The sequence below is a fragment of the Equus asinus genome, chromosome 20 (assembly GCF_041296235.1).
Source record: "Equus asinus isolate D_3611 breed Donkey chromosome 20, EquAss-T2T_v2, whole genome shotgun sequence".
In the NCBI taxonomy this organism is placed as follows: Eukaryota; Metazoa; Chordata; class Mammalia; order Perissodactyla; family Equidae; genus Equus; species Equus asinus.
This window is the reverse complement of record NC_091809.1, coordinates 39223353-39241556: the sequence shown is the minus strand read 5'-3', so window position 1 is coordinate 39241556 and position 18204 is coordinate 39223353. Positions and strand designations below refer to the sequence as shown.

Here is an 18204-nt window from a genome sequence, read left to right as displayed (position 1 = left end):
GATGCAACACCAGGAAAACTCCTTCTGAGTTGATGTGACTTCAGAGACTATTTCCATGAAAACTTTATTCAAATGCATTTCACCATGGCTTCTCCAAAGTCAAGTTTACTGATAACTTGCTTCAGCACAGGCAGGAAACAGTAAAGAAAGAAATATTTTTGACCACGTTCATTTGGTACTAAACCTTACCCTTTCCAAAATCTGAATCTTTGTTAATGATTTATTTGCTTATCTAGCATATATCTAACATACAATGAATATTTATATATTATACATCTTATTACATGTAATGTAAATGTATACTGAGACATTATATCTTTACATATATGTCTCAGATGCCTTGTAAACCATCAAATAACACTAGTATAGTCCTGAGTGATCACTACACACAAGAGAAACACAAGAACGTACATTAATTCCAACAAGAAGAGGTGTAGAGCCTGGCTGGAAAGAAAAGATGGAAGCTGATTGCTCTTCATTTGAAATAGACTAGACTCCCAAGGAAGTGGACAAAATTAAGGTCATTAAACAGGAATCAGATGGGATAGGATTCTATTTAATGTCTATTTAATTTGTACATCATTTAGCATTTTAAAATTCTAGATTCAGGGACAAAAAAAATGTTCATGCATTAGAGGAACTTGCAGTCTAATAGAGGCAGCTGTCATATTATCTCTTATTCCTTTTCCTCTCCCCTCATATTTTACTTCTTCAGCATCCTATGCACTTTTTTTCATCCTGTAAGTTGGTGAGCTCCTCTGTTAAACAGCCTCCTCTGTAAGGGTGGCTCCAAAACTAGAAACGTCAGTTCTCATCTTTCTATTAAGCCCCTAAACTGGTATCCAGTCACTTTACTGGATGTTTCCAATAGGCTGTCCTGTGCTCAATTCAAACATCAACTTCAAAGCTGAGCTCCCCTTCTCTATGAAAAATCACGTACCTCCTCAACCTGCCCATTAAGCAGGTATACCTATTGGAATTTATTGACAGTGGAGTATCAGTAAGGTGATTGCCTGTCAATTTGCCTAAAATAGTCCTAGTTTATTTCTGTTATTCCAGGATAACTATTAGCAACACCTTCCTTCTGTATCAAATATATGCTGAGACCATATACTTAGGGTCTCCCTAAGTCTCAGAGCATCAACTTTGCAATCAGACTAACTTCAGTATAAGACCTGCCTCTGCTTCTTACTAGTGTTTGACCTTAGGAAATGTTTAACCTCTCTCTGAATTTCAAGTCCCTTATTTTAAAATGAAGATAACCATACCTCATAGGATTATTATGATGAACAAATGGTGATTACAGCATTTAGAAGGTAAAAATGGAGTATTTTAAGTAATATTAGCATTCAAACTTATCTCTCTTAATAACAGTGGTGGTTAATATAGCCAGTGGTATCATAACAGGCTGAAACAGAGAGAACAGCAAGCAGGGAGATCAGTTAGAAGACTTTCCAGAGTAGTGAATACAGAAAGAAACAAACAATGTAGAAGACATGGTGATGGAATAATTAACATTATTTAGGGTCTCAGTGGTACAGGAGAGAATGATGGAAAGAGGCACAAGTTAAATTCGACTAAATTTCAAGCTCAGGATGTCAGGAGAAGGATGACATAAAAGAAGAATTAAAGAGTGAAGAGGGTAAGGAACTGAATTATAGACAAGAATATGAAGTGCTGGCAGAAGTTTCAAAAGGCAAAGATCAGAAAGAAGATGACAATGGAAGATTAGAGCTCAGGAGAGAAGAGATAGAGATGCAAATTGGAGAATTATAGGAACAGAGTTGATCACTGAAACAGAGGAATGGTCAATTGCTCCAAACAAATGTGTTTAAAAAGAAAATAATTTATTTGTAATGGCTGAAACTTTCCCCCCAAAAATGCCCACACATTAGAAAAAGAAGTTGACCAACAGAAGTGTTTAAAAAGGCATGTGTAGTATCTAAGAGCAGGCTTTGGAGCAAATCTGACCTAGAATTAAATCCTAACTCTATTACTCATTAGTTGTGTGAACTTGGACAAGTTGCTAAATACTGTCTAGAATCAGCGTCCCCATCTAGAAAAAAAGAGATAATAATCCCAAACTTGCAAGAATTTGTGAGGATTTAATGTGGCCTTAGTAAAGATTCAAATTAGTAAATAATTGTGGAATAAATGAAGCATCACAGATGCCAAGGGAGAACAGTTTAAGAGTGAGAGATGGCTATATTCCTGAGAAGTCAATAGATGGAGTGAACATACAATTAGATCATTCTCTTGCTGTCCTTTTCACTCATTCTTACATAACTCTGTATAAGTACTTAGTCTAAAAGAGCCTTCTACTATTAATTGATTATTTCAAGACTATATTCTACAAGGCCCAACTAAATAAAAATCTCCTTTCAGGAAAAATCTATATGTCATAACTTTTGTATACACTAACATACCAAGTATCTAAAACAGTGATGAATATATAATAGATGTGCTATAAAATCTTGTTGAATAGAGTAGGCTTGCAAACAAATATACTTCAATAAAAATCCATATTGCAAACTCATAAATTCAGTGCTGGTCTTTTTTTATTGAGATATGATTATATATATATATAAAATCAACCTATACATATATATATATGAGATATAATTACCCTAGTTTGAGGTGTTCAGCATAATAATTCAATACTTATATATATTGCAAAATGATAGAGGCAAGAAGACTAGTTAATATCTATCAACATACATAGTTACAAAAATTTTTTTTTATGATGAGAACTTTTAAGCAAGTTTCAAACATACAAAACAATATTATTAACTAAAGTCACTATGCTGTACATTAAATCTTCATGACTTATTTATTTTATAATAAGAAGTTTATATCTTTTGTCCCCTTTAAACAATCCCCCCTACTCCTTCACCTCTGGCAACCACTATCAACCTCTTCTCTGTATCTATGAATTTGGTTTGTTTGGTTGGCTTTTTCCAGATTCCACATATTAGTGAGATCATACACTATTTATCTTTCTGTCTGACATTTGACTTAGCATAATTCCCTCAAGGTCCATCCACATTGTCACGATGGCAAGATTTCCTTCCTTTTTGTGGCTGTATATTATTCCATTGCATATACAATCTTCTATTGCTGGACACTTAGGTTGTTTCTACATCTTGGCTATTGTTAATCATGCTACAATGAACATTTTCTAATGTTTAGTGATGATGAACATCTTTTAAAATGCTTGTGTTTGTATATCATTTGTATATCTTTGGAGAATTGTCTATTCAAGTCTATCTTAGTCCCTTTGAGCTGCCGTAACAAAATACCATAGACTAGGTGCCTTATAAACAACAAAAAGTTATCTCAACAGTGCTGGAGGCTGGGAAGTACAAGATCAAGGCACTGGTAGATTCAGCATCTGGTGAGGTCTTGCTTCTGGTTCAGAGACAGCCCTCTTCTTGATGTAACCTCACATGTTGGAATGGGTGAGGCGTCCCTGTGGGGTTACTTGATAAGGGCAATAACCTCATTCATTAGGGCTCTACCCTATGATCTAATCACTTTGCAAAGGCCCCACCTCCAAATACCATTGCACTGTGAACTAGGTTTCAACACGTGAATTTGGGGAAACACAAACATTCAGCCTATAGCAGAGTCCTTTGCCCATTTTATAACTGGATTATTTTGTTGTTGTTGTTGTTGAACTATAGAAGTTCTTTATATATTATGGACATTAACCCCTTATCAGATACATGATTTGCAAATATTTTTCTCCCATTCCCCATGTTCTTTTGCACTCTGTTGCTTGTGTCTCTTGATGTACAAAAGTTTTCAAGTTTTATGTAGTCTCAGTTATCTATTTTTGCTTTTGTTGCCTCTTCACTGCCACATCCAGAGACACTGATTGCATCACCCAGGTGAAGTGCAAAACAATGTCTGCACGTCACATAAGGTGCTGGATAACTGTGATTTCTACTTTCCTCTTTCTTCACTTCCCTTTGTTTCTCTGCACAAAGCCAAGTCACACAAACATAAACAAATATATATTCCCATTGCTTCTTTCTTCAACCACAGATAGGAGGAAGTTTTGCCTCTCTCCTGTCTCTTTCTCAAGATTGACAATGGAAAACCAGTAGCTCCCCTTCAAGACCCACCTCTTTCCTGCAATTTCATTCTCCCACTCCTTCTCTGTTTCAGAAATCCAGGCAGAAAACCTTCTCAAAATGTCAGCTATCCTAGGAAGCTCTCATCAAATTACAGACATGATGGTGCCAAAATGCAAGGGCAATACAGACAGCTCACTGTTGGTACACCTGTCAGTCAGGGGAACCTTTATAAGAGAAGAGCTACCAGCCAAGAAGACCAAGTCAGAACATTTTTCTCACCTAAGGCAAACAGCAACATGGTGGCCCCTGTGTTTCTCTGTATTATGGCACAGCAGGTTCCAAACCAGAAAGCAGAAACATGGGAGGAGGACAGATGAAGAAAGTTGGGAGAGTAAACAGAAAAATGTCTTCTAGAGACTCCAAGATGGTTGCTCCCCAAGCTCCTCCTACTCTGCTGTTCTAGTTCAGGAATGCCTCGATGCTGTATTCCTGTCCTGTCCCAGCATCTATTTCTGCAACTTCTGTGCCCAGCAGGTTGCCTACATGCACAGCTCCTGTAGGAACTCCTTGGCCCACTGAAACCACAATGAGTCTGGCTGATAAAAAACATGGCACTTCTCTGGCCTCTCACATTACAGCAGACACAGGCCACTTCACTGAGCAAAGTTATAGGGAAACTCCCACATAACATTCTAATTTCCCTGAGTATTTTTTTCTCTTTGGTTCTTCATATACAATAATCCCTCAAGTGTCTGGTGATCCTTGGCTGTCCTCATATATTTAAGAGACAATCAGTAACAACTTGAGTGAATCCTCTTTGTAACTTGGCTGAGTTTGTCAAGTAGCAGTTTTCACTTTAGGGAAAGGGTGATCCATGTGTGTCACTTTATTAGGAGCCAAACATCCAACAGTATCTGTAGTTCTTTTTTTCTTAGGCAGGTCAGTTTCACCAGAGAAGAGCCATACACTCTTCTAATTGTGGGGAGGCAAGGAGGATGATCATAAAAGTGGTTTCAAACATTCTCAGAATTCAGCAGTTGAAAGAGTGCAGACCTCACCATATACTACACAGTCCTAAACTTACCTTCTTTTCAGTAAAGAATTGCCCCACCCATATGATGGGCTTGGTGACCCTAGTCCAGAGTCTCTCTGGTTCAAACCATCAAAAATCAACCTCACACTTACTTACAGGTTAATTAGGGAAAGAAGACTTGCACAACCTAGCCATCTAAACAGAGTGACAAAGGGGATCAGCTAAAATTTAAATTTTAATGACATATTTACAATAAATTGAAAGGTACTTAGTGCTTCTAAGATTCAGTCACTTCAACTGTTAAAATATTACCCACCTCAGCCTTGAGGTTTTGAAAAACTCATGGAATGGGTTCTTTTTTGTCCTTCTTATGAGTAAACTCAAATAATAGTATCATGGCATATGAAATATTTTTCTTATATAAGCAGAGGGGGAAATGAAAAAGAGAAATAACAGAGTGTCTGGTTCCATGCACTTTCCATTCATAATCATATGAGGTAGGCATTTGTTTGCATTTTAAAAATAAATATACAAAAGTTAACAAAGATGAAATACTTAGATCAAGCTTGCATGTTAGTTACAGGCAGAACAGAGATGCAAACATAATTAGACTAAAAAAATTATGTTCTTCCTAATGCTTGAATTATAAAAATAACTGGAAATTTATGGTCACAAATTTAGGTGGGCTCCAGGTTAAAATGAAACCTTGATTCTCAGAGAAATGCAAATCTTGCAGTAGCATCATACAGTGAAAACTACACAGGCTTCACAATGAGGCTGAATTTAATCCAAACTCTGATTCCTTCCTTTATTGCAAAAACAAGGAGGTGCCCCACTGGGCTCTTCTGCAGAGTGAAAGTGTTGCCAGTGCCAATAATGAAAGGGTTAAGTTGCTCCTCATACAGGAAACCAAAGTTGTAAGAAGAGGTGCCCAAAAGGAGAACAGGAGAGGGCTTGGCTTTCCTTTCTCAGTCTGAACTTTGAGAAGTAGACAAGTCCAAATGTGATCTTGTACATTGAGGGTAAAGAATGGTGTTTTAACATATAGGTTTTATTATTCTTTAGATACGGTAAAGCCAACAGATTAGAAGATGACTGCATTGAAAGATAGTTTGTGAGAAAATATTTGAAAAAGATATAGCTGATAAAGTACTGTTAACCAAAATACACAAACTCTTAAAATGAAACAATAAGAAATTGAACAACCTGATTTAAAAATGGGCCAAACACCTTAACAGACATCTCACTAAAGAAGATATACAGATGGCAAATAAGTATATGAAAAGATGCTACACACCATTTGTCATCAGGGAAATTCAAATTAAAACAACAATGAGATGCCATTACACACCTATTAGAATAACCAAAATCAAGAACACTGACAACACCATATGCTGACAAGGATGTAGAGCAACAGGAACTCTTATTTATTGTTGGTGAGAACAGAAGTGGTACAGCCACTTGAAAGACAGTTTGCAGTTTCTTATAAAACTACGCATACTGTTACCATACAATTCAGCAACTGTACTCTTTGGTATTTACCCAAAGGAGTTGAAACCTGTGACCAGGCAAAACCTTGACATGGATGTTTATAGCAGCTGTCACAATGGCCAAAATTTGAAGCAAACAAGATGTCCTTCAGTTAATTAATGGATAAACTGTGGTATATCCAGACAATGGAATATTATTCAGTGCTAAAAACATATGAGCTATCAAGCCATAAAAATCATGGAGGAAAAAAATGTATATTACTAAGTGAAAGAAACCATGAGAAAGTCTACTTACTGTATGATTTCAACTCTATGACAATCAGGAAGAGGTAAAACTATGGAGGCAATAGAGTGATCAGTGGTTGCCAGGAGTTCAGAGAGAGGAAGAAGTGGATAAATGGAGCACAGAGGATATTTAGGGGAGTGAAACTAGTCTGTATGACACTATAATGGTGGATACATGTCATCATACATTTGTCCAAACCATGAAATGACAACATTAAGAGTGAGCTCTAATGTAAACTATGGACTTTGTGTGATATTGATTTGTCAATAGGTTCGTCAATTGTAACAAATGTACAACATTAATGGGGAATGTTGATAATGAGGGAGGCAGAGTAAACAGGGTTAGGATAGGATAGTTTGAATAATTTCATCTGGCTCTGGGGTATATAGGCTGTCTCCAGTGGTCTAGAACCTGAGTCTGGGGTAATTAGGGCAAGTGGGTAGCAGCCCAGAGTTTGAGAACTCGATAAAGAAGGTTTTTGGGAGTATGGGCCCAGGATTGGATGGTTTGCACTTGAAAGCTATGCTCACAGTCAGATTGTTTACTGTATATGAGAATTGGATAACCCTGGGAGGAAGAGTACCTCCAAAGTAAGCAAAGCTCCAGGGGTCAAAGCATCAAAATACAGAAAATAAAAGACATGGTTAATACAGATGGCCTCTGCTACATGGACTGGAGGATGGTAACTCTGTGGGACTCCACGAGCTGAGAGTGACTCAATATCTCATAAGACATATTCTGTAGAAACATTCCACATTTATTACATTCTTTTCATCTCCCAGCCTTTGGGATAGTTGTGTTGGAACCCTCTGGCCTTATCTCAAGTTTCACCACAGGAAAGCAAGGCTATGGTCATTTGTCCACTGTGGAGGGGAAGAAGAGGCCCTCTGAGGCCTGCATGCTGGCTGGTGAATATGAGAGAAAAGACTCAAGGGAAGGAATAGGGAAATCTCCAGGACAGAGTCTGAGTCATTTGCTCCAATCATCAACCTGCAACCTGCACCCTGAGAGTTCTAGTTCTAAATTTCAATTGATTTCTTAGTTTATTTTAGGAAATGTTACCTTTTCCCATTATTTCCTCTCCTATGACAGTTTCATCTGGCATTATAAACAAGCCTAAGGAAAGTGATATCAGCAACATGGCTGAATAAGATGTCCCTCATTCTATCCTACTCTCAACAACAACAATTTGGCATCCATCCATGGGAAAAAATGTCTTTGTGGGAGCTATGGGATCCAACATCACATGTCAAGGATGGAGATTCCAAAAAAAATAAAAATAAAAGGTACATCAGCATTCTGGCAGAGAAAGTTCTTCCCTTAGATTCTCCCCTTAAGATACAATGAAAAGGACATTCATAAACCAACAGAGGACATTCACACAACAAAAAGACATCTGAGAGACCCACACAGACATACGTCTGAATGTGGAGATGCTGGACCCCCTGGAGGAAGTGGAAGGAGGTAAGGGGATCTCCTCTCCCTCCCCCAATGGCAGCAACCCAGGACACAGGACGTGTGTGGCTCTAAGAGGAGAGAGGGCAGGGGTGGTGCTCTGAGGGAACACTTTCACTCTCCAAGTTCCCCAACAACCTGTAGGAAAGCTACACACAGGTGGCTAAGCTACTGCAGGGGTGTCTTCATCAAGCCAGCACACCAGGAGAACAGATAGTGAGGGCAGAGAGAGAATGCCCCCAGGATCATGCAGGCAAAAGAAAGTGCCCCTCTCCTGAACCGGCACTCCAGCTTAACCAGTTGGCCACAGCTTGTGTACATATGACAGAAAAGCAGCAGCTGTGAGCAAACAAGCCACAGATCACAGCAGGCTCAGAATACACGGCTCTTGACCCCCACCCAGTGGCAGCAGGTGGAAGCTGTGACCAGATACTATCACCATGGGGAGGCAAAAATCCACACCATCAAACAGTATGAAGAAATATATTAATACTCCAGACCAGAAGTAAAATAACAAGCACCCAAAAATCAATCCTGAAGGCACAGAATTTTATAATCTAAATGACAGACTATTCAAAATAGCTATCATAAAAAAAAAAAAAACAATGAGTTACAAGAAAATAAAGATAAATAGTTCAATGAAATCAGGAACAAAATTAATGAGCAGAGGGAATTCTTCACAAAAAAGATTGAATACATAGATAAAAACCAATCAGAAATATTGGAGATGAAAAACACAATGGATGAGATAAAGAAAAATCTGGACTTGCTGAATAACAGAACTGATATTATGGAGGAGAGAATTAGCAGTCTGGAGGACAGAAATATAGAAGTGCTTCAGATGGAGGAGGAGAGAGAACTAAGGCTAAAAAGAAATGAAGCAATTCTCTGAGAAATATCCCACTCAACTAGGAAATGCAACATAAGAAGTATAGGTATTCAAGAGAGAGAAGAGAAGCAGAATGGAGCAGAAAGCTTGTTTAAAGAAATAATAGCTGAGAACTTCCCAAACCAGGGGAAGGAGCTGGAAATAGAAGTGAAGGAAGACAATAGAACTCTTAGTTACATCAGTGTAAAAAGACCTTCTCCAAGGCATATATTAGTAAAGCTGGCAAAAGTCAATGACAAAGAAAAAAATATTAAGGGCAGCAAGGCAGAAGAAAATAACTTGCAAAGGAACCCCCATCAGGCTCTCAGTGGATCTCTTAGCAGAAACCTTACAGGTTGGAGAGATTGGAATGATATATTCAAAATTCTGAAAGACAAAAACTTTCAGCCAATAATACTCTATCCAGTGAAAATATCATTCAGATATGATGGAAAAATAAAAACTTTCCAAGATAAACAAAAGCTAAGGGAGCTCATCACCACAAACTGCCACCCTACAAAAATTGCACAAGAAGGCCCTCATACCTGAAAAAATAAAAAGAAAGGGGTTACAAAGCCTTGAGCAAGGAGATAAATAGACAGACAAAATAGGAAAATGGCAGATCTCTATCAGAACAGGTTAGCAAACACTTAATTATAACATTAAAAATAAAGGAAAGGAAAACATCAAAAATAAATATAATCTTCTCATTTTAACCACAAATTCACAACACAAGATGGAATAAGTTGTGACAATACTAATTTAGAAGAGAAAAAGGAATGGGATGGAATCAGCTTAGTCTGAGGAAATAAGAGGCCATCAGAAAATGGACTATCTTATCTAAGAGATTTTTTTATACAAATCTCATGGTAATGACTAAACAAATGATCAGAACAGAGAAACAAATGATGAATAAAGAGAAAACTAAGAAAACCATCATAGAGAACTACAAAACTGAATTGGTAGTCTGAAATACACAGGATGAGAAACAAGGAAAAGGCAGAAGAACTGGAAAATGAGTGACAAAATGGTAGTATTCAGCCTTCATATACCAATAATCACTCTAAATGTAAATGGATTGAATTCTCCAATCAAAAAACAGAGAGTGGTGGGATGGATTAAAAACCAAGACCCAACAATATGTAGCCTCCAGGAAACACAACTCAGTTCTAAAGACAAACACAGGCTCAGAGTGAAAGGATAAAAGATGATACTCTAAGCTAATGGAAAATAAAAGAAAGCAAGTGTTGCCATACGTATATCAGACAAAGTAGACTTCAAGATAAAACAAGCGAAGAGAGACAAAGGGGGCAGTATGTGATGACAAATGGGACACTCCACCAAGAAGACATAACATTTATAAATATATATACACGCAAAACAGGAACACCAAAGTACATAAAGCAACTATTAACAAACCTAAAAGGAGATATTAAAGGCAACACAATAATAGTAGGGGACCTTAACACCCCATTTACACCAATGGATAGATCATTGAGACAGAAACTAAACAAGGAAATAGTGTACTTAAACAAAAAACCAGACCAGATGGACTTAACAGTTATATAGAGAACACTCCATCCAAAAACAGCAGAATACACATTCTTCTCAAGTGCACATGGAACATTCTCAAGGACAGATGATATGTTGGGAAATGATGCAAGCCTCAAAAAATTTAAGAAGACTGAAATCATATCGAGCATCTTTTCTGACCATAATTCTATGAACTAGAAATCAACTACAAGAAAAAAGCTAGGAAAGTGACAAATATGTGGAGACTAAACAACATGCTACTAAACAACCAATGGATAACTGAAGAAATTAAAGGAGAAATGAAAAAATATCTGCAGACAAATGAGAATGAAAATAGACCATACCTACTCATGTGAGATGCAACAAAAGCGGTCCTAAGAGGGAAATTCATAGCCATACAGGCCTAAGTTAACAAACAAGAAAAATCTCAAATAAGCAATCTTAAACTACACCTAACGAATCAGAAAAAGGAGAACAAAGCCAAAAGTCAACAGAAGGAGGTAAATAATAAAAATTAGAGCAGAAATAAATGAAATGGAAAACAAACAAAAAAAACAGTAGAAAGGAAAAATGAAACAAGGAGCTGGATCTTTGAGAAGATAAACAGAATTGACAAACCCTTAGCCAGACTCACCAAGAAAAAAAGAGAGAAGGCTCAAATAAATAAAATGAGAAATGAAAGAGGAGAAATTACAATGGACAACTCAGAAATACAAAAGATTTTAAGAGAATACGATGAAAAGCTTTATTCCAACAGATAGGATAATCTAGAAGAAAGGGATAAATTCTTAGAATCATACAACCTTCCAAAACTGAATCAAGAAGAAACAGGGTATTTGAATAGACCAAACACCAGTAAAGAGATTGAAACAGTAATCAAAAACCTCCCAAAAAATAAAAGTCCAGGACCAGATGGCTTCCCTGGTGAATTCTACCAAAGACTTAATACCTACCCTTTTCAAACTCATCTAAAAAATTGAAGAGGAAAGGAAGCTTCCTAACTCATTCTACAAGGTCAACATTACCCTGATGCCAAAACCAAGGACAACACACAAAAAAGAAAATTACAGGCCAGTATCACAGATGAACATCAATACAAAAATCCTCTACAAAATACTAGCAAATCAAATGTAACAATACCTTAAAAAGCTCATACACCATGATCAAGTGAGATTTAGTCCATGGATGCAGGAATGGGTCAACATTTGCAAGTCAATAAACATTATACACCGTATTAACAAAATGAAGAATAAAAATCACATGATCATCTCAATAGGTGCAACGCAGCATCCATTTATGATAAAAACTTGGAATAAAATGGGTATAGCAGGAAAGTACCTCAACAGAATAAAGGCCATATGTGACAAACCTACAGCTAATATCACACTCAAAGGAGAAAGCTATCCCTTTAAGCACAGGAACCAGACAAGGATGCTTACTAACACCACTCTTATTTAACATAGCATTGGAAGAATCAGTGAGAGGAATCAGGCAAGAAAAAGAAATAAAACGGATCAAATTAGAAAGGAAAGTGTTAAACCATCACTATTAGATGACATTTTATATATAGAAAACCCTAAAGAATCCATGAAAAACTTTTAGAAATAATAAATGAATACAGTAAAGTTGCAGGATACAAAATCAACACACAAAAATCAGTTGCGTTTCTACACATCAAAAATGAAGTAGCACGAAGAGAAATTAAGAATATAATCCCATTTACAATTGCAACAAAAAGAATAAAACACCTAGGAATAAACTTAACCAAAGAGGTGAAATGAAAACTATACAACACTGTTGAAAGAAACTAAAGAAGATACAAAGAAATGGAAAGATATTCTGTGCTCTTTGATTGGAAGAATTAACATAGTTAAAAAGTCCATACTTCTTAAAGCAATCTACATATTCAATGCAATCCCTATCAAAGTTCCAATGACATTTTTCACAGATATAGAACAAAGAATCCTAAAATTTGTATGGAACAACAAATGATCCCAAATAGCCAAAGGAAACCTGAGAAAAAAAGATCATAGCTGGAGGTATACACTCCCTGATTTCAAAATATGCTATAAATCTACAGTAACCAAAACATCATGGAACTGGCACAAAAAGAGACACACAAATCAATGAAACAGAATTGAGAGCCCAGAATAAAACCACACATCTATGGACACCTAATTTTTGACAAGGAAGCCCAGAGTATACAATAGAGAAAGCGAAGTTTCTTCAATAAACTCTGTTGGGAAAACTGGACGGCAACATGCAAAAGAATGAAGGTAGACCATTATCTGACACCATACACAAAAATTAACTCAAAATGGATTAAAGATTTGAATGTAATACCTAAAACCATAAAACTCCTAGGAGAAAATATAGGCAGTATGCTCTTTGACATCAGCCTTAGCAGTATCTTTTCAAATACCACATCTGACCAGGCAAGGGAAACAATAGAAAAAATAAACAACTGGGACTACATCAAACTAAAAAGCTTCTTCACAGCAAAGGAAACCATCAACAAAAAAACAACCTAACAATTGGGAGAAGATATTTGCAAACCATATATCTGATAGGGTATTAACATACAAAATATACAAAGAACTCACACATCTCAACAACAAAAAACAAACAACCCAATTTAAAAATGGGCAAAAGATCTGAACAGACATTTTTCCAAAGCAGATATGCACACAGCCAACAATCACATGAAAAGATGTTCAACATAACTAACTATTAGGGACATGCAAATCAAAACAACAATGAGACATCACCTCACATCCATCAGAATGGCTATAATTAACAAGACTAGAAACAACAAATGTTAGAGAGAATGTGGAGAAAAAGGAACTTTCATATACTGCTGGTGGGAATGCAAACTGGTGCCGTCACTATGGAAAACAGTATGGAGATTCCTCAAAAAATTAAGAATAGAACTACCCTATGATCCAGTTATTCTACTGCGGGGTATTTATCCAGAGAACATGAAAACATGAATGCATAAAAATATATGCATATCTACGTTCATCGCAGGCTTATTCACAATAGCCAAGACTTGGAAAGAAACTAAAGTGCCCATCCAGGGACAAAGGGATAAAGAAGCTGTGGTATATATCTATACTACTCAGCTATAAGAAAAGATAAAATCTTGCCATTTGTGACAACATGGACGGACCTTGAGGGTATTATGCTAAGTGAAATATGTCAGATGGAGAAAGTCAAATATGTCTCATCTCACTCATAAACAGATGATAAAAACAACAATGATAACAGCAAACACACACATAGATACAGAAATTAGACTGGTGGTTACCAGAGGAGAAGAGGGAAGGGAGGAAGGCAAAAGGGGTGACTGGGCACATGTGTATGCTGATGGATGGTAGTCTTTAGGTGGTGAACATCATGTACTCTACATAGAAATGGAAATATGATGTACACCTGAAATTTATATGATGTTATAAACCAATGTGACCTCAACAAAAATAAAAATAAAATAAAGGGATCTAGAAAAAAAAAAAGAAATGTTCTGTGTCCCATCCACTTCTAAGCTGTTTCCATTGAAAAAATAATTCTTAAATACCCTTTTATACTACTTTAAAACAAGAATGGACACTAGACATATATATATATACACACACATAGAGAGAGAGAGAGACATATGTTTGAATATGGAAGGATTCATAAGGAATTAGCAAAAATTGTTGCTTTTAAGGAGGAGAATTCTGGAATGGAATGACTAGATGAGAGGAAGACACAATTTTACTGTACAATCTCCGCTTATATTAACTTTTTACCATGTGCAAGTATTACTCAGTCAAAATATATTTTAATATATTTTAATAATCTTTAATATAGTTTTTAAATGAAAATTAGAGAAGAGTCCATTGTCTCATGACTAAACAGAGTTCCAGGAGGATTAAGTGATTTCCTCAGATCAGGCAAAAGCTAGAGGAGGTGCTGAAACTGGATCAAGGAGTTCTAGCAGGGAGGGAACTAAGATTCATTAAGTGCCTGGCATTTATTTCTCTCAAAAACCCCATGGACTCAAGATCATTGTCTCTCTTTTAAAAATACAGAAATTAATGTTTAGAGACATTGCATCATCTTCTCAAAGTCACACAACTTCTAAACAACTGAGCCAGGATACAAACCATCTCCTCTATATGCCTCACAAATTGCTGTTTCCTCTGCTACCTACTGAATGTGGCCTATTCACCTCACCCACCTGACACACACCCCCACAGGTCTCCCGAACACAGTTCTCTTTCCCTATTCCATGCTGTCTAAAGAAAAATCTTCCCCCAACGCTCTTGGTTTTATCACTTCACACACTTTGTGTTGTACTAAAGAGCAAAAATAAACCCTCATCTAAACTTCCTTCTTTCCCAAAGAAAAGCCCACAAGTCAAAATGTCTCCCCAGCACTTATTATTTTAGTACTTCTCCAAAGAACCTTCCTTTATGACTAAGTCATTGAGATGCAAGCGTTCTGATGTATTCTGTATCTCTCTTTATCCAATGTTGTGGATTTATTTTTTTCTCTTTTTTTTCAGTTGTCAATTTATAAACCAGTCCCAAGGTGACTGATTTATGCCTCTATAGAAGATCTGTGCAATCTGCTGTTCCATAAAATTTGATGAAAATTGCTCCCTCTAGTAATCAGCTGCCTGGAACTACCTTGATAACTCACTAGATCCCCCAATTATTTACTCTTCCTTGAGAACTTACAGACACTTAGGTGATTACCCTTCAGCCACAGATTTCTACATCATAGCTAAAACACCCAAACTAACACTTAGAAAAAAGCTCTAAATTCTGACCCTTTTAGATTTGAAATAATGTATGAAACTTTCCACTCAACATCTTTATAACCCTTAAGCCTCCAGAAGTCCTAGTACAGTAGGCTGGGTCCCTAGGTTTCCAGAAATGACCTCATGAATTACCATGCTTTACATGATTTTGAGACCTACAAACTTGCCACCCACACCCCACAATCACAACATGCCTCTCTTGTCATTTTGCCAAGACCAATTTAAACTTTTAACCTCCTACCCTCTTGGAAAAAAGAAGTGATATTCAAAAAGTATTAATTGTGGGGCCAGCCAGTGGCATAGTGGTTAAATTCATCTGCTCCACTTCAGCAGCCCAGGGTCCACCAGTTCAGATCCCAGGCACTGACCTATGCACCACTTATCAAGCCATGTTGTGGCAGGCGTCACACATATAAAGTAGAAGAAGATGGGCACAGATGTTAGTTCAGGGCCAATCTTCCTGAGCAAAAAGAGAAGGATTGGCAGCAGATGTTAACTCAAGGCTAATCTTCCTCAAAAAAAAGTTATTGAGAAGTTACAGTAAATTACTATAAATAGATTCAGATTTTAATATGCTAAGATATCATACTTTCAAAATGAAATATGCAAGGGCAGCAATGAAGCAAGAAAATATGGCATAAAAGAAAGCAAAGTAGAATGGAATTCAAGCACCAGGATTCCAGTCCCAGTTGCATCACCAGGTACTTGCATAGCCCTGGATAACATATGTAATATTTCTAGGTCTCTAATGTCTGTTAAATGAAGAAGTTAGATAAAATTATTTATAATGCCTATTCAAGATTAAATGATCTATGATTGCAGAAAAAATTGCATAAAATAATCTTGGAATAGTCGAGATGGGTCTAGGGACAAGGAAAATAGACCTGCACTAAAAACTCATACAAATATAAAGAATTAAAAATCTCTTTCTGTACAGGAAAAAAAACTGGAACTTCTATCTCTCACTGAAAACACACACACTAATAAACAAAGCACTATATCTCCTTCCTCAAATACTACGCTTTCTCACAAAAATATTTTTATTCCCAAGGCTTTCCTCAGAGCAATTTTAACATCCTTGTTCCTCAAACTATAGATCAACGGGTTTAACATAGGCACCACAATGGTATAGAACAAGGAGGACACTTTCCCTTGGCCAAGGGGCAAAATGGAAGGTGGTTTGAGATACATGAAAGCCCCAGAACCAAAGAAAAGACAGACCACAATTATGTGGGAGCTGCATGTACTGAAGGCTTTAGATTTGCCCTCAGCAGAGTGGATGTGGAGAATGCTGCAGAGGATTAGACCATAAGAGATGAAGATGGTGATAATGGGCATTCCAATGTCAACAGCGACAACTACGAAGACCACCAGCTCATGCACATAAGTGCTGTTGCAGGAAAGCTCAAGGAGAGGAAGGATGTCACACATGAAATGATTAACAATATTGTTGGCACAGAAGGTCAAACTTGCTATGCTTCCTGTATGGGCCAATGCCCCTGAAAACCCCATCACATACACACCCAACAAGAGAAGTAAACAAACCTCAGGAGACATGGTGACTGTGTATACCAATGGCCTACAGATGGCAACATAGCGGTCATATGCCATCGCTGACAGGACGAAGGACTCAGAGATAACAAAAAAGCAGAAGAAAAAGAGTTGAGTCATGCACTCTGCATGCAAGATAATGTTATGCTTTGAGACAAAACTCTTCAGCATTTTGGGGGTGATGGTGGTGGAGTAACAGAAATCTATCAAGGAGAGGTTGAAGAGAAAAAAGTACATGGGGGTGTGCAGGCGAGAGTTCAACCCAATCAGCATTATCAGGCCCAGGTTCCCCACCACAGTGACCAGATAGAAACCTAGAAACAGGAAGAAGAGAGGTATCTGGAGTCCTGGCTGGTCTGTTAAACCTGCGAGGATAAACTCTGTCACTGAAGAGTTCTCAGCTGCCATTCTCCTCTGGAGACGAATACAAGAGGGGCAGTCTGTGGGGACAAGAAAGGAGAACCATTTAGAAAGAAAAAAACATCACCACCACCCTCCCAGAATCAACCCCTCATTCTTGAGAATGAAACCCACACAGAGAGATTTGAACTTTAGTATGGTAGGAAGGTTGTTACTGTTTGCTATGGATCTATCTTCACAGCCTAAGTGACTTTAACTTCCAGGGAACAACTTGAAGCTAAACCTTGCCTCCATCATGAGAATTGGTGCTTTTAGGGAGAGGGATACCAAAAACAAGATATCTGTCTTTTAGATTTTTAAGTCAATCCATTTTCTATGTCCTTCTCTCTCTTGCCTCTGTTTCAGTGACTGAAACCTGGTCCTTTTCCCTGGAGAGAGCCCTGACTGGCAGTAGACACTGTGACGTGACTCTGCTTAGAGCTCCCACCTCTGGGTCACTGTTTTCAGATCAAGAAGGTGAGGTCATATTTTTCCAAGATCTCTTAGCCCAAGTGGCTTTAGGTTTAATGATAATTTTTTTTAACTAACGCTATTTAAGTGGTTACTATGAGAGGCTGTGTACTAAGAGCTATGTTATAATACTACCCCATTTTGCAGATGAGACAACTGAGTTAAGAAACTAGCCCAAAGTCCCAAAACTACTGAGTTGCTGCCAGAAGGTGAACTTAGGCAGTCTCACTTTCAT

General features: G+C 37.3%; 1 protein-coding gene across 1 annotated transcript in view; it reads right to left on the bottom strand.

Moving 5' to 3' along the window:
• Positions 1–242: 242 nt before the first annotated feature.
• LOC106836009 (olfactory receptor 8B12-like) overlaps positions 243–18204 on the bottom strand; it is an 81979-nt gene continuing 64017 nt past the window's right edge. Inside the window, exon 4 of the mRNA XM_070490024.1 lies at positions 243–17539. Within this exon, the coding sequence (XP_070346125.1) occupies positions 16575–17507 (933 nt within the window). The 5' untranslated portion in view covers positions 17508–17539 and the 3' untranslated portion in view covers positions 243–16574. The remainder of the gene's footprint in view (positions 17540–18204) is intronic.